Here is a 27,180-nt window from a genome sequence, read left to right on the forward strand (position 1 = left end):
AACGCATCAAAATAGATTCATAACAAATAAAACAAGTTTTCTTACAACACAAGGTTTATTTCAACTGACTGTCATATTGGACTGGTCCAACATGAATAAATAAATAAGGACCATGTCTACAGAACAGGACGTTTTACAGTATAAAATATATAAATAAAGAGAACAGGACACAACTTTTCTTTCGCTTTTCTGATTCATTCCGTTTAATTGTCTCTATCAATTTCTTCACTTACACTGTCACTCTGTTGAAATATGCACACACATGGTACGCTCCATAGGGTTTGTCACATGTTCAAGTGGCACGGTAACTGGTCAATGAAACATGATCATTATAGCGTTTCAAGCGGGCTTTAAATCGAACACCACTAAGCCACACAGCCAACGGACGGGACGCAGCGCTCCACAATATAAACAAAATATTGCAAATACTGCAACCCCTTTTGATATAATATTGCGCAATGTGATATTGCGATAACGATATTGAGTTGATATATCATGCACCCCTAATGCTAATATACTCTAGCCTAGTCTGTTCTATTCTAATATGCTCTAGTTAGTTTATCCTTGGGTGTTGTCTATTCAAATCCATTCTGCCATCAAAAGCAGACTCACTTCAGGTGGATCTCAGTGTAAATGTTGAGGAAGTATCCTCCCAGCAGGTAGCCTGCGGCCGGACCAACAATGGCCGCTGTGTAGAAGATTCCTGGGGAGAGAGAGAGAGAGCGTACAGACACAATACCAGTCCATGGGTGTGTCAGTACAGTGTCTACTTCCTGTTTCCTACAGGTTAAAAGAGCCCCATTGTTCTTCACTGGGTTCTGTGTCCACAAAGTGAATGTTTTATGGGAAAATAGGTTGATGTGAGAGAGTGTGCATGTGTGTTTGTATGTTTTTTGTTCTGATGCTGCTATTTGAAATTGGCGTTTTGTACTATTGATGTCCAGATTGGATGCTGAATGGTTAAAAAAAAATGGGTATATTTGTTGATTGCAACACAATAATGAATATCATAGATGATAAGTTGAATAAACAGAGAGATTTAGCAGCCTTACTGACTTTTTGCCTCTGTGTGTATGAGTGCACAGTGGGCACATTTAGTTATTTCTACTTCTCTTTCATCAGTATCTAATTCTTAGTAATGACTGTACTGTGATTGTCTTCTGGATGGCTACCGCTAAATGGAGTCATTACAGTGTCATTATAGAGACACATAAGTACTTTATTTGATTCTAGAGGGGAAGATCACAGCAGCATTCAACTAATTCAGAATGTAAAACACTTTGATTTAACTTATATAATTGAGGTTTTATGAGTTAGATTACAGGTCAGCCTCTCATCAACTCACACTTTGCGACGTATGTGTTGGCATTTGTATGCTCATGCTCAAACAAACATCTACATTCACATTCATGCAAACAACAGACAGAGTATTTGAGCCTGTGTCTGCAGCAGACAATTAGTGTAAAGCCGTGCAATTATTACAAAAAGATGCAGGTGGGAATTTTTCCAAGCCCTGCTACTTGCATTTGCATGTATTCTAATTGTTCTATCCGATCAAAGAGCACTGAAAACAATTAGCATTCACAAACAGAACAATCAGTGTACATCACAGCCCAGCTGCCAATATGAGCTGAGGCTGAAGAGACACTTGCTGAGCACACAGCTCTCCTCTGAAGGTCTACACAAATTCCTACTGTATGACCAAAACCAATTGTTAGTGCCTCATCAGTGTGCTGAGAATGGTAATATTGATATATATCAAACTGTGCATTATAGGATGATTGGGGTGAAGGTGTCTGTTTGTATGTAAGTATATTTGTGAGGCCCTGTACAGACTCTGAAAACAAATTTCCCCAGTAAACAATAAAGACTATCTATCTATCTATCTATCTATCTATCTATCTATCTATCTATCTATCTATCTATCTATCTATCTATCTATCTATCTACAAACCCTATGGCCACAGGTCAATGAGAAAAGCTAATGTGAGTGTCAGTGTAGGATAAACATATCTAATTGTGATTTTTCCAAATCGATCTTGCAACTGTGATTTAAATTTTGGATTATTGTTTACAACATGAACTCCAGGCCTATAGTTCTGGTCTGCATAGTTTTAAATAAGGTTATTACCAAGTACAGTCACACACACTTATCTTTTCTACTTTATTTCATATATATATATATATATATATATATATATATATAAAAATCATTTAAGTATATTAAATATATTATATATAATCTATAGTACAAATATTTTGGCTTTTGCTATTTGCAAATCACATTCTTTTAAATCATAAGTTTTGATATAAACAAATGAATTGGTCAGGGCTATGGTCAATGTGTCACATTTGCATCACATTTTGAGACAGAAAGAAAGAAATACAAATTAATGAACACACACGCACACACAACATGCAATGAAAAGAATTGGCCAATTAGGAAGAAATTATAACTATTTTAGTAACATAATCTAAATCCTTACTGTTGTTACTGAGCCAGCAACATGCTGAACTAAATAAATCACTCACCAATATAAACAGGTGCATAGTTGGACTTGACGTTCTCATCCAGGTATGTGACTCCTAACGTGTAGAGAGGTGTAGCGCCCACACCGTGGAGGAACTGGCCCAGCATGAACACAAAACGATAGCTGGACAGTCCTCCGCCCTCCTTGTCCTGGCACGGGCTGGTACGGTTGTTGGAGCACATCACTGTCGGCTCAGTCAGGCTGACCTGGTAAGGGGGCGTGGTGAAGTGAGGCAAGGCAAACACCAGAGAACCAATTGCCATGATCACCACCCCCCATCCCAGCCAGCGAGGCTTGTGTCCCGTCCCGCCGAAGTAGCTGACGAACGCAAGGCACACGCAGGCGGCGATGTCGTAGGAGCTGGCGATGAGGCCGGCCTGGTAGCTGCGCAGGTCGAAACGCCTCTCGATGGAGGTGACCACTGTGTTAATGAAGCCGTTGATTATCATCCCCTGGAGGAACGAGGCCACACAGAGGAAGAACAGCACCCAACGAGGGGTATTGAACACTTGGACAGCTTTGGGCGCCAGAGCCCCCCAGCCACATAGCTGATCCGAGTCGGTGGGGATCAGCTTTAACCCCATTGGGGTCTCTGCATGTGGTCTTGTTTCCACTCCGTATAGCTGCCCCGGGAGTGTGGAAGCCCCGGTAAAAATGCGGGGCTGAACAGGGCCATCTGCCCCGGGGCTGAGAGGGCTTCTGGGCCCTGAGCCTACTGGGCTGCCCGTTTGGGAGTCTGGGGGGCTGGGGGTGTCCAGGGAGTGACCCCCGCTGAGAGGGCAGTCCTGAAGGTCCAGCAGCTCCTGCTTGGAGCTGAAGGAGGCGTCGGCATTGAGCAAGATGGGCATTTCCCCTCTGAGGGGCACTATGAGGGTCCCGTGGCACAGAAGGAGGGTAGACGTGGGAGGTCTTTGAACTGGGGAGATAGAGTGATATGTTTACAACCACAATGCAGAAAAGAGGGGAAATGTGAATCAGCTGAGGCTTAAGGTGAATGCGTTGTGGTCAGGATCTCTGTCAGGCTCGTCTCTAATCTATTGTTGGCTTGTATCGCGAGTTCCATGTGTCCACAGTGCTGAATATTCATTAAGGCTCTTCAGGTGCTTTTGTTTGCCTATCTGTACAAGGTTGTACAGGTTGTAAAGACTGCTTCATACTGACGTTGAGCAATGGCATCCTATGGAGAGCAAAGAGAGACATATTTAATAAATATGAGCCGATCGGCTTTAATAAGGCACTAAAGCTTGTAATAGTTGCATTAACGGATGTTTGATGATTCAGTGACACAGCTGAGAACATACATCACCAAGTAAAAATGAAGTGTCCCGTGACCATATTTTTCCTAGAGAACAATGTGGTCCTCACATCAAAACATCAGAACAGTATACATTTTTAACTGACAATGTGATTTCTGTCATTGTGTTATTCGCTGCTGCCTAACAGGGCTGCAACTTTTATTATGCAACGATTATTTTCATTGTTGATTAATCTGTTGATTATTTTCTCGATTAATCGATTAGTTGTTTGGTCTGTCAAATGTCAGAAAATGGTGAGAAATGTTGATCGGTGATCGCCAAAGCCCAATATGACGTCCTTAAATGTCTTTGTTTTGTCTACAACTCAAAGATATTCAGTTTACTGTAATAGAGGAGTGAAGAAACTAGAAAACAGTCACATTTAAGAAGCTGGAATCAGAGAATTTTTCCTTTTTTCCTTTTTTTCCTACTGCCTAATATAGATATTTGCCACATATGGACGCACACACATGCACACGCACACACACACACACACACACACACACACACACACTGGCATGGGTATGAACCAGTCCTGGTGCCTCCTGTGCACAAGGCCATAGAAGTGAATGGACACCTACATTGTTTTGGGACTCAAGCTATTTTAATTACTGACAACATATTTCAAAGTAATTCTGATCACAAGTTACACACAAACACATGCTTTCTCACACAAAATATTAAACCTCAACAAAACACAGGTAATGAACCGTAAGATGCACCCTCTGCTCCAGCAAGCACAAGTACAGATCACAGCTTTCAAACCAACAACAAAACCAATGTGCAGATTCAGCTGTTTTATAACTAAATTTAATTTGACTAATTAGTGCGGCATAAGACATACTGTATTATCCCCATTATTACTCCAAAACACACTCATATAATAATACATTAAGACCACTTTATTAACCGACAGGGTAGCTGTTGCTCTCATGCCAGATAGAACTTGACAGCCATTTGTGAATCTTAAAACATTGATTCATTATTTTGCTGACATCTGTTTACAGGAAGTAAAAGCTGACACAAAAGATGGATAATTTACCTCCGGTAACACACCAGTCTGTGTAAATGTTTGCCTCACATAACCTGACCTTAAAGGGCAACTTCATTTTTTTACAACCTGGACCCTGTTTTCCCTTATTTTTGTGTCTAAGTAACTGATGAGAGCAACAATCTTTGCAATCGGTCCAGTATTACATAAGTGAGACTGCTGCAGCATGAATGGGCAATTGCGCACCTTCAATTTACGTCCACTAAAAGTGCTTGTTTTGACACTGACATCTTCAGCTTCATCTTTATTTCGGATCCCCATTAGCTGCTAACAATGTAGCAGCTTCTCTTCCTGGGGTCCACATTAAACAATCACAACATCTACATAAATATACCATACATACACTTTTACATACATTTAAAACAAGACATATAAAAGAATATACATAGATACATAGATATAAATAGAATGACACCACATTGTGACAATAACCGCCCATCATAGTTGGATTATCTAATTTTTTAAGTGTTCTCTAAGTAGTCTTTTAAAACTGGCCTTACTAGGTGCCTCCACTATAATAGTTGGCAAGCTATTCCACATTGTGATGGCTCTAAACAGTTTTGACACAGACATGCCCAGATTATTTTAAGTGTCTCACAGCATTATGGAAAGGATCCCAACTAGGGTTGGGTACCGAAACCTGGTTTCATTGTGGATCCGGTTCCTACGCAAACGGTAGTATTCGGATCAGATTAGAATGCAAATTTTGGTTCCTCATTTCGGTTCCGACTGAAATATTTTCCCTCTGTCGCTCCGGACAGCGGAGGCTCTTTTTTCCTTTCTTCCTTTTCTGCCGAGTGGCGCACGTGCCCGCTCGCAGTGTGAAGCGTGTGTCCGCGTAAAAATATCACACTTTCTCTGTAGTCTACTGTTAGCTAGCTATCGTAAATGTAGGCTACTTTTAAAATGCCATATTTTCCCTCTGGGCTCACCAAAACGGACCATTCACTGCACGTGATCGCTAGTAAACATATTACACTTGCTCAGCTAGTCTATCATTCAGGACAAGACCCTGTAGCCTGGTTGTGGGGGAGGCGGGACAGAATCCCCAAACTGTCTGCCCTTTCAAACTCATACCTGTGTGTCCAGGCCTCTTGGACACCACCTGAGAGAGTTTTCTCCTGTGCAGGACATGCCATAAGTCAGGAGAGGTGTCTTATCTTGCCAGACAGAGAGTCATTTTTCTGCAAAAGAACTGCTAAAGTTTGAAGCTGGTTGGCATACCAACTCAACAACATTTATTTTGTTGTTACTTGTTAATAGTGTAACTGTTATTTGTTAAATTGTTGTAGTTATGTGTTAGGTGACTTAGGTTTACTTATTATATATTTAAGTACTTTAAAACATTAATATATTGTTAAATTTAAATAATTTTCAATTTTAAAAAAAACTCCATAAAAGAGCCTTTCTTTGATGTCATTTTTCAGTTTTTCAAGAATCAGTTTAGGAATCGGTTAGGAATCGGAATCGTTTTAAAAGTACCGGTTTGGCATCGGAATCGTAAAAATTCAAACAGTATCCAACCCTAATCCCAACAGAGCTAAACTTTTTTGTTAAAGAGTAAAATCCTTTTGGTTAACCATTAAACAGCCCCGAAATCACTCTCGCCAAACCCATCAGACTTCAAATAATCACCACTCTGGTTTGGATGAAAGAATCCCTTAATTCACTTACATTTACATGTGAAATTATGCTCTATACACGCTAAAACTATTTTGTATTTAAGGAGTCTGGTGAGTTTGGCAATGGCGATTTGGGAGCTGTTTCTGGTTTATCAAAAAGGTTGATCTCTGTAGGGATATTTTTCATAACGTTGTCAGACACTTAGAATAATAATCAAATGAGCCTGTCAGCAGCAAAACGAGCACTTTTAGTGGACGGAAATTGGCGGTGCACATTTGCCCTATATGATTGCATTGCAGCCCTGTTTGCCGCTGCCGGTTCCAGCATTCTCGCTCAATAATGGACCAATTTCAAAGATTTTTGTTTACATTAGTCACCTAGCAATCAATGCATCGTAAAATACAGTCCAGGTTGAAAAATACCAATATTACCCTTAACACCTAACATTTCATCTAAGTACACTACTGTGCATAATGACCTTTAACAATATCAATAACTTAAAGATGAAGTAGAAAAAGAAGAAAGAGAACTTCCATCACTGACTCATTTCATCATAAAATCCATCACAAGTAAACATGTTAGCTGATATACACATCTCACAGTAAAATTAATCAGCACATGTAAGGTAACTGGTTACGTATGCTGTACGGAAATATTTCATTTTCAGACAAAAACAAAATCATTTGAACTCTGTGACACCTTTAAAAACACACGGAAATTACACAAAGAAGTGTCAATAAACATTGTAATATACATAACATGTTATAAACCCAATAAGTTATTTGAATTGAATGACAGCCCTACAAAATGATGTTTTATGGGCATCAAGATTGCTTTCAGGTTGCACTAGCCGATATTTGTGCATCCATAATGTTTAAAATCACGGCTTCCAAAGTAGGTATTTCTTGTAATTCACTGAGAACTACTTTTCTCTTTACAAAAATGAAATGCTCTCTGCTTTTACAACAAAAGATTGACCAATAATTGCATACAGCAAATGCATTCACAGCAGCATTCAGGCTTTAGAAATAAGATTATATTAATTGGCAACCCCTATTAATATAGTCGGCCGCAAAACTTCACAAACAAAAGCTCCAAATATATAACAATACATTAAATTATAAATATGCTCTACTTAGTCTCCTACCTCCATTCCTAGACAGAGCAGAGTGGAAAAGACAGGGTAAGAGTTAGAGAGTAGTGTTCATGCTATGTCATAAGCCTGTCTCTCTAAGCCTCTTATAGTCCAGCGCTGATGCAGAACATCCGTGCATTCACACGCCCCATCAGTGGAGTCTTGCAGGCAGTACATAATCCACCTGAGAGAGAAATGCTCACTGATACTGCACTGGAAGTTTGCTGCCTCTCAGTGGAGGTGAACAAAATTGTTTGCTAACCCTTAACACACTTTCCACACTTGCACACAGCAAAGTTCAAAAGCTAGTAAAAAAATCTAAATCTTTGTTCAAATCTGCAAATTTGGGTGAAAAATATATTTGGTCTGTAATAATCTGTTTGGATAGTTTGAATCAGTACACTAGGCCAGTAGTTCCCAAAGTGGGGTCCAGGGACCCCCTGGGGTCCTTGAAGGGTCCCCAGCACAAAGGGGAATCATTTATTTTCACTATAACTTCGTCGATAAGGAACACAATGTAACGGAATGTATGACTATTTTGATCATGGTTTTCATACACTTTCTGCAATAAAACATCAAAACGGAAAATCCTATTGGATGGAGCCCCTGGGGTGAAATCTTATCAAATGGGGGTCTAATTTGTATCAGTTTACTAGTCTTTGGCTTGAAAAGGTTTGAGAACCACCACAGGTGGCTATATATCTGAGCAGATGTTAATGATATACCAAACTGAGAGGTAATGCGTGGAAGTAGGGCTGGGCAATATATCGATATTACATTATATCGATATTGTGACATGAGACTAGATATCGTCTTAGATTTTGGATATTGTAATATGGCTTAAGTGTTGTCTTTTCAAGATTCTTTTTTTGGGCTTTTCCGCCTTTAATTGACAGGACAGCTAGGTGAGAAAGGGGAGAGAGAGGGGGAAGACATGCAGGAAATCGTCACAGGTCAGATTTGAATCCTGGACCTCTGCGTCGAGGCATAAACCTCTCAGTATATGTGCGCCTGCTCTACCCACTGAGCCAACCCTGCCATGCCTTTTCCTGGTTTTAAAGGCTGCATTACAGTCAAGTGATTTTCTGACATATTCCAGACAATTTTTTGCCTTTAACCACTTAGTTGTTATATCGATCATATCATATATTGCATTACATTACATGTCATTTAGCTGACGCTTTTATCCCTAACCCTAACCTGCCTCTGGAGTAACTAGGGGTTAAGTGTCTTGCTCAGGGTCATTGGTTGATGTATCACAGTGGGAATCGAACCCAGGTCTCCCACACCAAAGGCATGTGTCATATCCACTGCGCCATCACCACCCATATTTTGATGATTATTTATCTAAAATCTAATTGTAAAGATGTTTTGTTAAAGCACCAATTGTCAACCCTACAATATCGTCGCAATATCGATATTGTGGTATTTGGTTGAAAATATCCTGATATCTGATTTTCCCCATATCTTCACATATCGCCCAGCCCTATGTGAAAGCGTTTTGGATTCAACAGCATTGATGGAAAGATCAGTATGCCGGGTTCAGACTACACAATATCAGCACGATTCTAGATAACAGACGTAGGGAGTTGGAATCGGGACAACAATGGGAGTTGGCCGCGAAAGTCATAGTGTGTCAACAACCGACGCTGCATCTGGGACGCCTCATGACAACCCGACAGAAAGACTAGAGAGTGCTCTTCCACACACAACTGTAAACATGGCGAAGTGAAAGAGGAATGATGTTGTTGGTGTGCGAAACAGAGAAAAGGTCACAGCCATTGTTCATTTACATTCTTGTTCCTGAAAGTCGGTTCCTAGCACCTACTATTCCAATGACTTCAAGCACGTTGTGAAAGACAGCAAGCCTTGATTGGTTGGGGACCAACGTGTAGTAGGTCATGTCTCTAGGTCAAGTCACGGCAATACTTTATGAGTCACTGTCAGACATAAGCTGTGTCTATCAAATTTGTTTTGCAAATTCCTTTCAGTGACATTAGCTTGTCACTCAGGTGAGGCAGTGGGGGTGCCACAGATAAAATGATAGTTCAAATGCTACAATGTGTTTTAGTATGGAGCTCAACAGTGACCGCCCACTTATTTTACAGCTCTGGTTCCGGAAGTATTTTTCCCCGTTCAATATCTCCATTGACGTTTCAATAAATGCTAAAGAGTTTTAAGTCTGGAACAAAGCCAACCAGCTCCAAAATGAATCGTGACCACAAAACATTTGATTTGGCGCAAAATAACATTTTGAAAACAACAAAAAAGGCAAAGGTACAAGACTTAGTACAGAAACTATCACAGACTTCAATGGTAGAAGCTCGCTCTAGCCGTTTGTGGGTGCGGTAAAGATTTCCATGGTCACAGTGAGCTCCAGCAATCAGAGACGTTGCTGTTACACTTAGGATTGTGGTTATTGTAGTATTTCTCCATAAATAAAACATGTTTTTTCTTAAAACAAGGTTGATTTCAAACGGACATCTAGCTTCTACAGGAGCATACGCTTTAGTTTCACAACCTAGCTCATGGTCAGTCTATGTTGGATGGTTTAGACACTATGGCTAATTATCAAGAAAATCATGAAGAAAATGAATGGGATTTTTACTTCCAAAACCACATTGTTGAGGTCTAATCGGTTACTTGCCATGCCAGCTGAGTACATCTTTGTTCGCATTTATTAAAAAAAATTTCTAAAAGTGACAGTCCTAATTTGTATCCGTCTGTATCGCTTGATCACTACATTCATCTAACAGTGTACTGCTCTGAATTTGGCCTATACAGCCATCCAGTGATGACAGTGACGACATGTTTGCTCACGCTAATGGATTTTTGATCCATGTCTGCCAGATGTAGATCTGTTTGACAGGTTAGGCATAACGTATAAGGTGGTGATTTGGGGTGGCTGTAACTGACAGCTTGTTTTAATGATTTTGTGCCTGCTGGTGGACAGAAATCAAAAATTGCAGCTTTAACAAACTACCGTACTACCATAGAGCTCAACAGTGACCGCCCACTCTTTGAACGGCTCCAGTTCCGTAAGTGATTCTCCCCATTCAATTGCTCATAAAACAAGGTTGATTTCATACGGACTTGTGGCTTCTACAGGGGCATAAAGCATAGTTTCACAATCTCGTAGCTTGTGGTAAGTCTACATTTGATGGTTTTTACATTATGGGTAATAATTAAAAGTCCTTAAGGAGAAAATTAATGGGATTTTCACTTCTGGAACCACACACTGCTAAGCTCCATAGATCTTACAACAGCTGATATTTATTTCTGAAAAACGTACGGTCATGTGCACAGAATGAAATGCTCTCTCACTGCCACGGCTCTTTTCTTTCAACTAATAACTGCAATTTTAAGCACTGAAAACTAAAAAGCAGTCTGTAAAATGGTTGGTGGCAAGCTACGCTATCTCATTATTCTGCATGATCATCACTGAGTACAGAATACCAGAGAGTCCTGACAAGCAAAGCTGTTTGCTGTACAACACAAAATGAATGGGACTATCCAACCATGCTGCTGTGAGCTGTTGTCTATCCAGCTGATCGCTCATGATAAGTAAGAATAATAAGGTTTGGGAGAGAAGCAAGAGCATTAAGTCCAATTAAAATCTTATCATGTTTAATTGAAAGGTTGATGGATGGTAAAGGTTTTTGACCGGTTCTGGTCTGGCCCTAGAGGCCAGATGTCTTTCTGACTCCAATTGGTCACCTCTCAGATAGCACCTTTAAAGTTATGTTCGTTGTATGGCAGAAATCAATACACAGGATTCGTTCAGTTAGTCTATAACACAACTTTAGTAAATGATATTGCAAGCAAAATACAACTTATGCATAAGGTTCAGATTTCCTTTAAGACAATTCTCTCTCGCCCTGACACCAACAAGTCTTTTCGGAGTCTGACCCCGACCTATCTTTTTTTTTAAGATTATTTTTTTGGGGCTTTTCCCTTTATTTTGAAAGTGGATAGACAGGAAAGGGGGGAGAGAGATGGGGGACGATATGTAGCAAAGGGTAGCAGGTCGGACTCGAACCCTGCGCCGCTGCAGGACTCAGGCAACATGGGGCGCACGCTCTTACTGGGTGAGCTAGAGGCTGCCCCTGCCCCCTGACCTATCTTTGCCCTTCTCTCTTATTCTCTTCAGGTTCCTCCTTCTGCATGCCGCTGCTATCAGCTGCACCTGGTCCAGGCATCCAGTTTCTGACCGCGATATCGCGCAAGGCCATCGCAAGGCCTTCACAACTTCAACTTTCTACTTTGTTGCTAGGCAACTGAACCACTTTGGACATCTTGACCTTGTGTGTCACATATCCTACCTTCCTCTTGCTCCAACATGTTTTCATCAGACAAAAGACACTCCTGTGAAACAGTACACCTTACACAATACTTCAGTTTCATCACTCACAGAGAAAACAAGGTCAACATAGCTTAAGGCCTTTTGCTAATATTCTACAAAATATATTCTTCAATGGCCAAATGACTTTAGACCTAGTCTCTGTAAGGAGGTTGTGAGTAGGTTTTATAAGGCATCATGAGAGGCAGGGGAGGGGAGAGCAAGTGAATTATTATCAGGTGATGATGACGTGACCAGAGGTAGGAGTGTCTAGAAAGTTGAAACGGGGCACTCTGTTAACAATGCACTATGGTAAGGTAATACACTCCTGTCCCACTGTTTGTTTTTCTGTCCCTGAGTGCTTATGAACCAAACAAAGCCAAATATTTCTCAAAGTTCTCAATGGGTTATTTTTTCTTAGATCATTCCCATCTAATTTTCTATCTCGCCCTTTTCATTTCTGTTTTCAAAGTGAGATCAGAGTGAGGAATTGTAATATTAATAAGCAATGGCCTCTGCCCTATCTACCGGGTCCTTTATCTTCACAGCAGAAACTTATTTGCTTTGGACTGGAGGACCTTTCCTCCTCTGTGGTAAACAAAGGCTTTTGAAGTATCAAGGGAAAGCCTCTCATGTGGTTATTACACATCTTAGAAACAACAGATGTAGACAAAGTCTCAATCTGTCAATCTTACTCAAAAACACTGGTGTTCGGATACACTGCTATGGCTATGAGATCTCACCACAATGAGTGAAGTGGAATCAGTTTTTTTTCTGTAAAGAAAACAATATTTACTGTAGCAGAAAATCCCTTTGGTCATAAAGTAGTGAGAAATTGTGAGACTGGAGCGGAGCTGTGATTCACTGCAACCCTGTTTGAACCGAGCACTGATGTAATTCTAGGAACCAGCTCTTTGAACCTAAATTAGAAAAAAGCATACAGCCCTAAACTAAACTCCAGCAGCATTGTCCATTTATCCTTGTTGACCCTGCACATGTTGTGAGGTTAATGTCTCCATCATGTGTCATTGTATTAACTGAAGGATGCACTGAAAGCAGTGAAACTGAGTCAAGCACACTACAGAACTTGCTCAAACTTCCATTGTATACCTTCTCCATTTAATTGACACAAACAAGCTTAATTCACACAGAATAAACCAATGTAATATGCCGCTTCTCCACCACCGACATCAATATTAGATGTTTTATCTTGTATAATAAATGCAAACTAAAATACAATTTATAAAATGAAATACATACTCCATACAAACAGACTTAGAGTGACCCCAGACAATGAGAGGAAAACTTGATTCATTATTAAATACTGAGTGAAGTAGGCAAAAGTAACCATTCCCTTACTGCATTATACAGTATACCATTACATTACATTACATTGTGCCTGAAAATGTATCAGAATGCAGGAAATTAAGTTTTTGACGCTCAAAATTTCCTGGGGGAGCACCCACAGACCCCCGCTTCATATTTTATTTTATTTTATTGGTTTATTTGATAGGGACCATGCATATTTATGAACATTGTTGTATAAAAACACCATGTGAATATGCCAGAATTAGTAAAAATAACTACTTTTCATCTGCAGTCCCTAGGCAGGTAACATAGGACTAACATAGAGACAGCCAGCAGTCATACAACAATCATTCACTATACATTAAAAGGTACACGTAATGGTGACATATACATTGATAAAACAAACAAACCAAAAAAAAATAAAAAATACATGATGACAAAGAAATGATTCATCCACCTATATACTGCATTCAATTTAACAGTGAAAGTGTATGGGTGATGAAATATGTGACAGTTAAAAGTGAGTGCATCTCTGGTTTTCTAGAAGCCACTGTTTTAAGTGAGTTTTAACGGTGTTGAATGTTGGACACTCTCTTATTGAGAGGGGTAAGCTATTCCAGAGTTTACCTCCTATTATTGACAATACATTTTGTCCAAAAGTGGTGCGTCTAAATGGTATCACACAGTCCCTTTTTACAGAGGCCCGTGTACTACCTCCGCTTTCAAGTCTTTTGAAAAAGCCATGTACCGGTGGGGGGGGCAAGATTATGTAGCACTTTATATACTAAACAAGCATACCTGAAATTTAAAAAATTTTCAAAGCTTAAAAATGTATGTCTCTTTAAGATATTGCAATGGTGATAAGACAATGCCTTTTTATCAAAAGTTGTTATGGCTTTCTTAAATAGAGATTCAATACGTTTAAGAGTAGTTATGCTAGTTAATGACCAGTTAGTAAAACAATACTCAATATGTGAAAAGATCATAGTATATAAGAACATCTTGGTAGCTTTAGTGTCAAGAAATGGCCTAACTTGTTTAAAATTCTGCAAATTGAATTTAACTTTATTTGCCACCTTTTTTACATGACTTTTAAATGTTAGGGTGGAGTCATATATGACTCCTAGATACTTTAATTCATTAACAATATCAAGCTCCTGTCCTCTAAGGAACACATTAGAATGTGACACCTTCATGTTTTGTTTGGTAAACACCATACAATTAATAATAAAAATACATTTTTTGTGTGTTTGGGGTAGAGACATGACTTGGTGTGCCAGTCATCAATGTGAGCCATTGCAGATGTAAGTGTGGATGCTATCTCTTGGTAGTTCTTAGCATGTGTAAAGATTACAGCATCATCTATTACATCTGGACATCAACATTTTTACATGCCTCTGGCAGGTCATTTATATACAGTGTATATGTGTCCACCCTAAGGCCAATTCTGAGCCAGGAAAGACCCTGGTATTATGAACACCTCAGAACAATTTCTCCAACACGGACGCCTAACGTTAGCTAGTAAGGACATAACATTAGCACGTTGTCGAGGTTACCATGCTGTAACGTTAACATTACCTGCTAGTCAATATCGACTTATGTGTAAGAGACACTAAACAATCCCCACTAGGGTAATTGGGTAAGTTGCAAACATTTTGTTTTACATTTTGTTCATGTTCAACAAGTTAACAACATATACAGTAACATTTTTCAAGTTTATTTTTTTGTCATACATGCAGAAGGTCACAAAGAGGTGAACAGCATCTGGCTGTTAAACAGAATTACAACTTGTGGTATCTTTTGTTTTGTCAAAGAGCAAATTTACGATTGTTTTGTTTGTTGAAAGATTACATTGTGTGCGCTGTAACTGCCCCTGCACCCTTATTATAGCCTTGAGGATGGGACTGTGGGTACATTGTCTATTTAAGCTGTTATACAAAGTTGCCAAAATATTTGCAGAACAATTAATATAAGAATTCTGCATCTTTCTGCATGTGGACCCTTCCACCCCTGGGTCAGCTACCACCGCAAATAGAATCTAATCCTGTGGAAAACACTGTTGTATGCTCCCGCTGTCCGTCCTGTCCAGTGGTTCTTTTAACCTGCTTTTAATATCTGGCTTTCTTTTGAACAGCTTTTATATAACCAAACTTGTTTTTTTTAAGGAGGTTTTTAAGTGTTTTATTCACACCAGTGGTCCCCTTGTGCCCGTGCCCCTCGCAGCGCCCATCCCGGGCATTGCGTTTTAACCCAAACCTAACGCAAACGTTACAATGTCCCTTACTGTAAACTCAACTGTTTAAAAAAAAAAACTCAATTTGAAAAACTAATTTCTTCCTACCTCTGTCAAAGTTTTAAACAATGCTGCTTGAGCCTGCTGAGATTGTGCAATAGTTATATGGTGTTTTACTGTAGGGTGAGGGAAATATGTGTTTTGTGCAATATGTTTTTTCTACGGGATGCATGCAATACTTTATGTGCAATTAATTGTTGTGACTGGTACAGTTGGTGCTGTATTGTTTGTTCATGTTTTCTTTTTAATGGTCGAGGCATTGATTTATGTGTGTGGCTTTTGAGTCCAAAACAAATTTCCCTAAGGGGACATAAAGGTATATCGTATCGTATGAATCAATGCGACATACTGTACCACAGCATTTATGGCCTAAGCTAGTTTACAATGACGGTACAGCTGGGCCTTTAAAATACCTATGCATTTCCAGACTTGTTTTAATAGCTTTCTTTACACAAAGGACAAACAAACTTTACGTCCTCCCCATCTGCTGTATATATGAACACTGTAAAATGTTTTACACTACCTGTTTCCATGACTACAAAGTGTCTCTGGTTCAGCCAATAGTACTGTCACACTGTGGCACAACTTCCTCATTAACCACAATACACAATGCACCTGTAGGTCGGGGTAGTTTATTTTCCGCAGTTTTATAGGCCAAATTTAAAATGCTGCTCATGGGTCTGCTTCAAGGCTGACATTGCTGTACTGTGTATTTCATGGCTGGAATATGCCTAGAATTTTCTACAAGTAGGTGCCCTTTAACAATGAGACACACTATTTAATTTCATCAGCAGCCTAACAGTTAGCAAATGCAGGCATGTCTGAGATGGGGGTGGAGGATGGACAACTGGCATTAAACAAGGCATCTGTTGTTTTCATGGTAGTTTCCCTTTCTTAGTTCCTTCATTTCCCAAACTGTACAGACCAAATTCAAATTGCTGCTCATGGGTCTGCTTCAGTGCTGTCATTTCTGAACTCATGATGACTCATGAATCACTGATTCATGGCTGGAATAGGCAAAGAGTTCTAGTACTATACACTAAGTGAAAAGTTATTACGATTCATCCAGAATGGGACATACATGTCTGTACCAGATTTCATGTCAATCCATCCAATAGTTGTCAAGACATTTCACACAAAAGCTTATGATGGCACAAGAAGAAAAGTCAGGGGATCACCAAAGTCGATAGGATACATCCTCTGGGGACCATGAATGTCAAAAGTTGGTGGCAATCAATTTCCGTAGATGTTGAAACATTTCACTGGATTAGAAAAATCTCTGACCTGCTCGTGGCTACAGGGAAAGTCACTGGATAACCAAAGTAATTTGGCTCCATCCTTTGGACACCATGACTGTGTCTACAAGATTTCATGGCAATCCTGGCAAAAATGTAGACATTTTACTTAAAACCAAAATTGTCAACCTTACCTTGGTGCTAATGGAAAAGCCAAGGACCCACTAATGGCAGCAGCAGCCTCCATGAATATCTGCACAGAATTTCATGGGAATCCATAAAACAGTTTAAAAAACTATTATTAAATATGTATTTGAATAGCCTAGCAGTGTATCTTACTGGCAGTCAATAGGGGTTATGTCAGAACATGCCAGGCCCAAGATGGCGATGGCAGAGCCGGGTGTATCTACATAAATATGGCCACACCCAATGCAGCACTAACAAACAGCACTAATAGCACTAAAAGTGAAATTCTATTACCATCTGGTTGTAAACATAGTACTGGGGTGGTCTATGCCCATTACAACAGCTAAATGCAGTCAATAGTTGAATAATTTAGCTATTCCAAAATTTGCTATATTCAAGACGGCAGAAATCTTTTAAATCAAATTTTCTAAAATCAATACAATGGCACCAGGGACGTCACTAGGCCTATTTTAGGGGTGCTGAAGCTACCCTAAAATGTTCCTAAGCCCCCCCTAAATAATAATAAGAACAACAATAATAATTTGATTTATTTTTTTTACAGTGCACCCTGTATCACTAACTACGGTGAATCAATCTTCCTTCACCATTCATCTTTGTGTGTCGGTGTGTAGTGTGTCTGTTTTAATTCTATTTTACAACTGACAGCTGGTCGAAATGGCAGTGTTAGAGGCTCAACGTGTGCCCAAGTGCACGGTAACGGTATGTGGACGAGCGAGGTAGAGAGTTACTGAAGAGAGCCATTAAAACAAAGCAGAGAATCAAAGATTCTGCAACTGTATCAAGCATCTCATTATCACTAACCGTATCCCCATTCATATTTAGATGCAACAAATTATATATATCCAGTTACAAAATAGCCGAAAAGTCGGAAGTTAGACAGAAGTACAAAGAGTCGTCGTGCTATCAAGATGACGCACCGTCTCGTTGCATTGGTGTGAACTGGCAGCTTTCAGAGCGCTGCAGACCGGAGCGTTACAAGTAACTGGAGAATTAATCTCGTCTCGTCGCTACTCTTTAGTCTGAACTCGCTACTGCCACCCCCCCAACATACACACACACACACGTAGTGAGTGATACACAGTGAAATTGTAAGTTGTTTTTAAATGACCTGCTTACCTTTAGCTACATTTTCTTGAGGTAAAGGAAAGGGGATATTTTGGTTTACTATGGAAAACAATAATATGCCAATGATAATGCAATAATATAGCCTATTTCTATAGTATTCTAAAACAATATCAGTCCCCATAGAATGTTGTTGTCAGTGAAAACTAAATGTCATAGGGTCCCTGTTAATGCTATTGTACCAGTGTATCCTTCAATTCATTGAGCAGATGTATATTCGAAGATATTTTAGCAGAGAGAAAGAGAAGAAGCATTTGTTGGCAGGTCTAGGCACTAAGGCATAGCCTAAACTAAATGATTTCATTATATATGCTAGCTATATTCTGACCAACTTAGCTTTCTGCATTCATTGGCTGTAATAAATCAAATAAATATGTAGATGTTGCCTAAATGTAGGCCTTCAAATTCTGGTTCTTGGGTTATACTGTATGCAAGCCAAACTACACAGCGAAATGATCCAACCAATCCACAGTGCAGTTACAGTAATTAGTGTAATTAAATAGCATTCTTTGGACAACTTATCTTATAGAGAAAGGAATTAGATATAGTATGCTATTACTTTATCACACATTAACATGAGCAGACAGATAGCATTTAAGTCATTGCTTACAGAAGAACTCATCAGGAGCAAAGTCTGGCCTAAGTAAATTCCCCCATGCAGCTTTGATGTGTTTAAAAGCTAACATTACAGTAACTTTTGTTTAACAGAGTAGAAATGTTAGAAGAGGATATGTCTGTCACTTTTTACTTGTTAACATCTTGATTTCTTGACTGGTTGTTGACATAAGTGTGGCTCTAATACAGTAACAAAAGATGTGAGTGCAAAGATTTTGCAAACGCAAGTTACAAATATCCCTGAATTGCATAACACAAGAGGTTGCCCCTTTGCCATCTCCACCTCACTGACTTAAGTGTTTAAGTCTGCTCTGCACACTGCCCTAACTGTGCCATGTCTTCATCTGGGTGCCTTTATACATGCACACAAACTACCCTGGACTGGACTGATTGGCACTGTTTGACTCCCTTACTGGATATATTAGCCACCTGCCCATTTTGCTAGCTTGCCTGTATGGTCAATACACTACACTGTCGTTTTATCTGTATGGACAGTTTTCAGCTTTAACTTAGGCTTTTCTTCAAGTATTTTACTATTGTTTATGTATAGTTAAGTCATGATTATTCTATTTTTTATATAGTGTGTAGCCTGTTGTACTTTAAGTGATATAGAATTTGCTCTGGCAATGTACTTGCACTGACACTCTCTTGCACTATGATACCATTGCACCTTTCTGCATTTTTTCCACACCGCTCCTTAAACATGCTACAATCTAACTTTACTGTAAGGGCACACTATTGATATCTTCCTTTATATTTTTGTAGTATGTGTGTGTGGATGTCATATCTGTGTGCCTATGTGTATGTATGATGTGTATAACCTATTGGACACCTTCATTTCCTTCGGGATTTCCTTCGGGATAAATAAAGTATCTCTATCTATCTATCTATCTATCTATCTATCTATCTATCTATCTATCATGCGTCATGTGCTAACTGAAATGTTGTTGATGACGTTGAACAATCACCCATAGGTGCCCTTAAAGTTCTTTCATACATTAATAGACACATAACTACTTGCACCCAGGCAAGTCCCTATTTTTAGGGATGTCCTGATCAGGTTTTTTGGCCCCCGATCCCGATCCAATTTTTAAAATATTGAATATCTGCCGATACAGAGTCCCGATACGATACTTGTAATTGCCTAGATAATAGAGCTGCACAATGTTGTTTTTTGGTTTACAAAAATAACTAAGTAAACAAAGTAACTAAAAGATGTGTTTGGCTTAATACATTTAACTTAGTGCAGCTAGCATTTTTGTAAAACTCACATATAAAATTAACTTCTACTTAGAATTTACTTTACTTTAAAGGATTAAGGAGTAAGGTGATTGGGGGGACTGCCGATCCCCGATCAGTTAAAAAATGCCCATATTAGCTCCGATCTGATCGGGACATCCCTACGTATTTTAAAACACAAAATAAAGCCTATAAGCAAAAAAAAAAAAACAGGATCCTCAGCAGCATTTAAGCAACAAATAAGTAACTTAAATAATATTGTTCATGTTCAAAAGGAGTAGGAAGACATTGAAAAGTTTTCTTGTCCTACCCCCTCTTCATTTGTTATACATTATTCATAGTTTATCTCAAACGTCAATTTGCATCCATCAGCATCATTTGCACCCATCTCTTTTTCTAGCCCAGTAAAGTAATCAGCCGTTTTAGTAGGCAGGGTAATCCAGCCCTCTGGGCCCCACTGCCACTGTGGGGAATTTATGGGATGGGACAAAGTAGGCACTGACCCAATAATGGTCTTCTGCTTGGCTGCAGATTAGAGAGCAAACATCAACTCGCCCCATAGGCAACAGACTGCACTGCTCATTTACTCCTCACCTGAATGAAGCAAATATATTGTCTGCTCAGCTGTTTATTATCTTCTCTCCATCCTCTTTTATGATTCCACAAAAACAAAAATGACAAGACAAGACAGGAACAGAGGGTGATAGAAGTGCAGATACTCTCAGTCTCAACCACTACATGATCTACTTCTACTTGAACTACAGCTGAAAGTACAAGAAGACCATTACTGCCTGTTTTCCAGGCATTTATAAAACTTTGCAGTTTGAATAAATATTCATTAGAAGATTGTTATGAGGAAGTAAGTCCATGCAAATTGGTGGCAAGCATGTACAGCTGTCTTTAATTTTAATGTTCCTTTTATAAGCCCTCAGGGTTTTTTTTCATCCGATCTGTGCATTTTCTTTTTTTAAATGTTTATTTTATATGCACAAATAAAAGATACAAAGACATAAAAAGTTAAATAACCCACAGACACAAGTGTATATGTTGTATGTGTCTGACTGCAGACGTAGAGACACACAGTCAGACATGCATCAGCCCCCACTGCCCTACATCTCACAGATGCCAGCACATGTAACCTTTGCTGCCTCCTGTTGGTGGTGAAACCAACTGGGAGAAATGACCTAGAGAGCCAGCCAATAGGGGGCTTCGGATTTGCTCCGGCACCGGAGCAATCTCAGAAATGAAACGTTGTGGATATAGACTAGGGTGCAGGAGGGGAATTACTGTGTGAAAATGTGTGTTGTAAAAAAAAAAAAATAGGGCTGAAACTTTCATCCAATTCTTTTCATCCTCGATTAATATGTCAATTATTTCCTTGATTAGTTGTTTGGTCAATAAAATGTCAGACAATTGTGAAAAATGTCAATCGGTGTTTCCTAAAACCTAAGATGACGTCCTCAAGTGTCTTGTTTTGTCCGCAACTCAAAGATATCCAGATTACTTTAAAAGGAGTGAAGAAACTAGAAAATATCCACAAGCTGGAATCAGAGAATTTAGATTTTTCTTTCCTTAAAAAAAGCCTCAAACCGGCAATCAAAATAGTTGCCTATTAATAGTTTAATAGTTGACAACTTGGATTAACTTTGAGCCACTCCCCTCTGGCAGGAGGATGAGGTCCATTAGGACCAAAACCTCACGCCACATAAACAGTTTTTTCCCCTCCGCCACTAGCCTTCTAAACAAGGCTCCGAATCCATCCTGACTCTCTCCACACCCCACCTCTGGCTCCTCATGCCACTGTACCTACTCTGCTGTAGCGTCCCTTTTCACTACTGTTTAACTTATTTTACTATTTATTTAAATTTATTTTATCGTTATTAATACGTACTGTGTGTATATGTTTATACTTATATTGTTTATATCTTTTTATCCTTCTTATATTTGTATGTGTGACATGCTCCAACAACACCATGACAAATTCCTCGTATGTGCAACGTACTTGGCAATAAAGCCCTTTCTGATTCTGATTCTGATTAAGCGATTACTCTTTGCAGCTCCAGGGAAAAACAGAGAGAGAGAGAGAGAGAGAGAGAGAGAGAGAGAGAGAGAGAGAGAGAGAGAATGCTAGTATGTCACCATAAACACAGAGAGAAAATAGTAAAGGGTAATTAAAAAAAGAATGAGTATGGACTAAAGTGCACGTAGAGCGTGGTTAGGAACCCTGATCTCAAAAGGTACAAGGTTCAACCGGCTCTGCAGGCTAAATGTGTAACTGAGGATGTGGTCGAGTCTCTTAATCATATTTTCAGGAACTTGCCTTCACTTTGCACCATTATTTCACAGTACACAAATGACAGCAGTTTTACCGTTACCGTCCTATTAAAAGTGATGTTTCTATATCTGTTCAGTGAGTGACAAGTGGTGCAGAGGACCATGTATTCTGCATCGTTCTTGCTATTCATCTCTACCACATATACACCTCATCGTTGCATACTTTTCCATACATGTGTTCTCTCTCTATTTCTTTGCTCGTTGTGTTACTGGTGCTGTGCTAGATGAGCTTAAGATCAGTTTCAACTAGGCTTTAATAAGGAGCACAGTTTACTATAGACTATTTATATTCATTAATATGGTCTCTAGATTATGTCAAAGAAATGTAGGATGACGTCTTCAAATGTGTTGTTTTGTCCAATACTCAAATATATTCAGTTTATTGTCATGAGTTAAGAAACTAGAACATTATTTACATTCAAGAAGCTGGCATCAGAGAATTCTTCCTTTGTTTTATTAACAATAAATCAAACAGTATCGATAATCAAAATAGTTGGTGAGTCCTTTAATACTTGACAACTAAAAATTACTTTAGAAAAGAGCTTTTGGGAATTTTATGGATATAGATTAAACCAAATTAAGATGACGAAAGTACCTGCACTGCCTTGCTGTAGCTTTTTGTATGCTAACAAATTATTCATTGTTTGAATTTGTTTAAATCACAAAGGTATCAATATTTAGTAGCAAGTGGTGCAATGTATGACAATTGGACAAATGGACTTTGGCTCTCTTTAACATCATTCCAATGTTATTCATATTTAGTTTTATTATTTGGAATCCAGAGTGGGGTGAAAACTTTGCAAAATGTCCATCAGTCACCACGTTGCTCGATGTGTTGCTCCCTTCACTCATTCTATGGCTGTAATAAACATTTATTTAGCAGCTCTTAAAGAAGTGACAGTTTGCCATGCTATATTTTTACATATAAGGGGAGGGTCTTGATTTTTTAAATAAAATGAAATATAAGATTAAGCCCCCTTCTCCACCCCTTTCATTTTCATACAGTCCCTTAGTTAAATCATTTCAGCACCACTGAATGAGGCTGACGAAACAGTTTTGAACCCTGCCGGTTGTACTGCAACAGGCATGGGTAGCTGACATGGCAGATAAAACGATGCAAAGACTAATATGCCAACAGATAGTAAGGCTATAGCGTGGTATGTTAACCCATGATACGGTAGGTGCCGTTGAGATTTCATGGTTGAAAAGTTGCATAACTTAATTGCCACTTTAGTGCACGATGCTGCATGTGGCGCATTTGTGAGTCCTGTATCCTGCTCTGCCCCCATCTGTTTCCTGTGAACTGGGTCAGACAATCTCGTCATTTAAAGTGCATTAGTTCTGCACAATGCTTATCACCACGGCGACCAGTGGCAGCTTATGGTAGCCTTTATCACCACTCCTGTCTGCCAGCTGGACCTCAACAAGCTAATATCTGGAAAGGGACAGTGACTTAGTCTCTTAAACAGAACCATGCTGCCTCTCTGACCTGCCCTGACGACATCTGAGATACATTTCCTATTACTATTTTGGAAATACGCTTATTCATTTGAGAGGAGAGAGTTGATACTATGATCATTTCTGTCTGTTGAATGTTGAGCTAAAGCCATGAGACAGATAGCTTAGCTCAGCATAAAGACTGGAAGCACTGGGAAGTAGCTATTATTAGGCTTTTTATTATTATCTGAAAGAAACATCACAAATTAAAGAGAACTCCCTGTGAAATCACTATGCTCTCATTGTTGCTGTCAAAATCTCATGTTACATATTATGTACAGCCTGAGATGTTTACATGGTGCATCACACAAGTCAGTGTAATATTATAATACACCTTTGTTCACGGATTAAATCACGGACGGAGGCGTCAGTCAACAGCATGTTGCAGCTGTGGTGAGGTGTAAGAAACGAGCGAAAACGAAATGAAGAGGAAGTTCAACCTCTGGCCAGACTAATATGTCTCTTACGGTTTGACAGGAAATGCTGAGTCATTGTTGACAGCCCACACACAAAGACACACTTTAGTTTCTTTTTTAGTAGTGACTTTAGTGTACTGCAGAGGTGGCTCACTTTTGTGAAACAAGCCTGCATATTCACACATAAACAAAAGTATAACGTCATGGTTTTACCTCAAACTGAAAAGGAAGCAATGAACGGCTTATAGCACCTGGGTGTAAACAGCCTTGGGTACCGAAACCCGGCACCGTTCCTTAACGATCGGTTTCTAAGCCGTCTGGTGCTCGGAAACAGATGTTACAGGCAACAGAAGCATTACTGCACGTGACGCTAGTTAACATGACACTGGGCAGCAGGTAACGTTAGCCTACAGTTAGCAAGTAGCTGGATTAAACACGGTTAAAATGCTGTCAGCCAAACGGTCTAGCGTGTGGCTGTATTTCACTCGAAAGGATTCCAACATCGGGACGTACAACAGTCTGCAGCTAAAGACACAGAGGAGACTAACTGCACTTTGTTTCAGAATTCAGAATTCAGTTTCAGAATAAAGGTGTCTTTGCGAGACACCATGGCCACTGCTGCTTTTGGAGTCGTTGGAGAAACAACACTGACGAGAATTAATGGTGCGTTCTATTTAAAAGTATCGTTTTAGCACCGGTATCAGAAAAAAACCCAAGTAATAAAACACAGAACAGGGTTCAGTTAATCTGAAATGTTAACTCATATTTGGTCTCATTTTGTCACATTTTACATAGTTGGTCAACACACACACACACACACACACACACACACACACGTTTGTCTCACTATCTTTGTGGGGACCCGACATTGACATAATGCATTCCCTAGCCCCTTACCCGAACCATTACAACTAAATGCCTAACCTTAACCCTTACCCTCACCCTAACCATAACCTAATTCTATCCCTAATCCTAAAACCAAGTCTTAACCCTCAAACAGCCCTTTAACCTTGTGGGGTCCAGCATTTTGGGCCCCACAAGGCTGTGCAGACCCCACAAGTAGCCTATACTGTATTCCTCGGTTTTTGGACCCCACAAATATAGTAAAACAAGAACACACACACACACACACACACACACAGACACACCTAAACCCAGCAGACAAATAAATGGCAAGTCATTTATTAATGCCCTATATCTAATGGCACAACTGAGTATAAATCCTTTTTTTTATTAGATCTAACTCCTTCCAAACGCATATGAGTCAGAGGTTCGCAGTTTGGGAATCCCCATATCTCCTGTCTCCTGCATCACATCATGAAGCCCATCAAGCATGCTCAGTCAGTCTCCCCGAGGCGCAGGTGTGAGGCGTGTTATGGGAAACAACGCGTGAACGCGATAGACGACACAGGATACCACAAATGTCGCTCCTGTCGGCTTTGCAGCGGTTTTGCACGTGCTTTCATGAAGCTGATGTAACACAGACACACTAGTCGAGTACCATTGCTTCGAAAAAGACCCACGATTGTTTTGTGTGTGGCTTTGGCAGTGAATTTAACTGTCTAATGGAATAATAAATAATAAAAAAAAAATGCATGACCACATGATTAGGGATCGGTTTGACTTCTGATGTCGACATGGCATCCCTTTCCCAGGGACACCCAGCAGTGGTCCATCCCTGTATGGGAACCCTTGGCTTCACTGGCATACATGGAGGAATGCGTTAGCATGTATAGCTGTTGCTATAGGTAATCGATTTGAGCCATTAACAAATCAAAGGCACATGGCACGGACACTGTGTGATTGGGAATGATATCTGTGATTTGAGTTAGTTTCGCCACGGGTAGCCTATCCTATTCTAGTCTGCGTTTACTTCACAATACAAAAGCATAACTGCAATGAACGAAGGAGTCATCATTGAGCATTTCTTCTAATAATCGTGTCATAGCCTACTGAAGCGTTGTTTTGAATTATAGCTGGGCTACTGCGGTCTCCATGAGTGTTTGTTACATTACAGTATTTGGAACAGCGCAGTATTGTATGACAGAGCAGAGGCTAACCATGGATTAGAGAAAGCTCCATGTGAGGGATTAATGCAACCAGATGCTGTTGATGAACAAGCACTTTGTTCGTTTTAGCCTATCAAGTGTTATAGATACACCTAGACATGATACAGAGAGGCAGCGTTTCTGTCACCAAATGTTCACCAATGATCGGTATAGCTAAAGATGTTGCAGCTTACAGAGAGAATGTATTTTAAGGCAACCACTTCAGCGTTGGACGTGTGAATACATGGATGGATACCCACGCTGCTGATGCTGAGCAGCAGCCGCACCACGGAGCGCTTCCTTCAGTTAAAAAATCACATGAAATGACGAGGCTTACCTTGAAATAGTTACACGTTTATTAGTCCGTTCTTCTCACATAACGTTCTGACATTCGTGACGTGTCTCGTGGGGAAAAAGGCTACAAAAGTGGTAGAAATAATTGCAACGCTGTATACTGGTTATCGCCCTTCTTTTAGGGAGCGAGCGAGTTGTAACCGCGGTGAAAGCCCTTCTGTATGGAGGGTGATTGATGCCACCAAAGAAGATTAGCTTTTAGCTTCAGACCAGAAAAATAAATATGAGAAAACAAATAAATGCATATTATTGTTTGCATGGAGAGGCTATGGATGACATCAAGGGACATGGCAATTGAAATAGAGCATTTCTTTATTTAATATAATTGTACATTAAAAACAGGACCTTATGTGGCCGGGTTGGTTCAGTGGATAGACCAGGCGCACATATACTTACAGGTTTATGCCTCGGTCCAGGGTTCGAGTCCAACCTGTGACGATTTCCTGCATGTCTTCCCCCTCTCTCTCCCCTTTCTCACCTAGCTGTCCTATCGATTAAAGGCGGAAAAGCACAAAAAACAAATAAAAAAAACAGGACC

At 39.7% G+C, this 27,180-nt stretch overlaps 1 protein-coding gene across 3 annotated transcripts in view; it reads right to left on the reverse strand.

Annotated features, from left to right (window-relative positions):
* Positions 1–26,794, reverse strand: part of slco4a1 (solute carrier organic anion transporter family, member 4A1) — a 38,886-nt gene extending 12,092 nt beyond the window's left edge. The window contains exons 1-3 of one of the 3 annotated variants that reach the window (XM_036007996.1): positions 26,626–26,794; positions 2,533–3,447; positions 613–703 (exon numbers count right to left, since the gene is read on the reverse strand). In XM_036007996.1, the coding sequence (XP_035863889.1) occupies positions 613–703; positions 2,533–3,379 (938 nt within the window). In that variant the 5' untranslated portion in view covers positions 3,380–3,447; positions 26,626–26,794. Of the gene's footprint in view, positions 1–612; positions 704–2,532; positions 3,709–7,647; positions 7,721–26,625 lie in introns of those variants that run through there. The other 2 variants (XM_031286686.2, XM_031286685.2) reach the window with 2 other exon arrangements.
* Positions 26,795–27,180: the final 386 nt, after the last annotated feature.

The sequence above is a fragment of the Sander lucioperca genome, chromosome 12 (genome assembly GCF_008315115.2).
Source record: "Sander lucioperca isolate FBNREF2018 chromosome 12, SLUC_FBN_1.2, whole genome shotgun sequence".
Lineage (NCBI taxonomy): Eukaryota > Metazoa > Chordata > Actinopteri > Perciformes > Percidae > Sander > Sander lucioperca.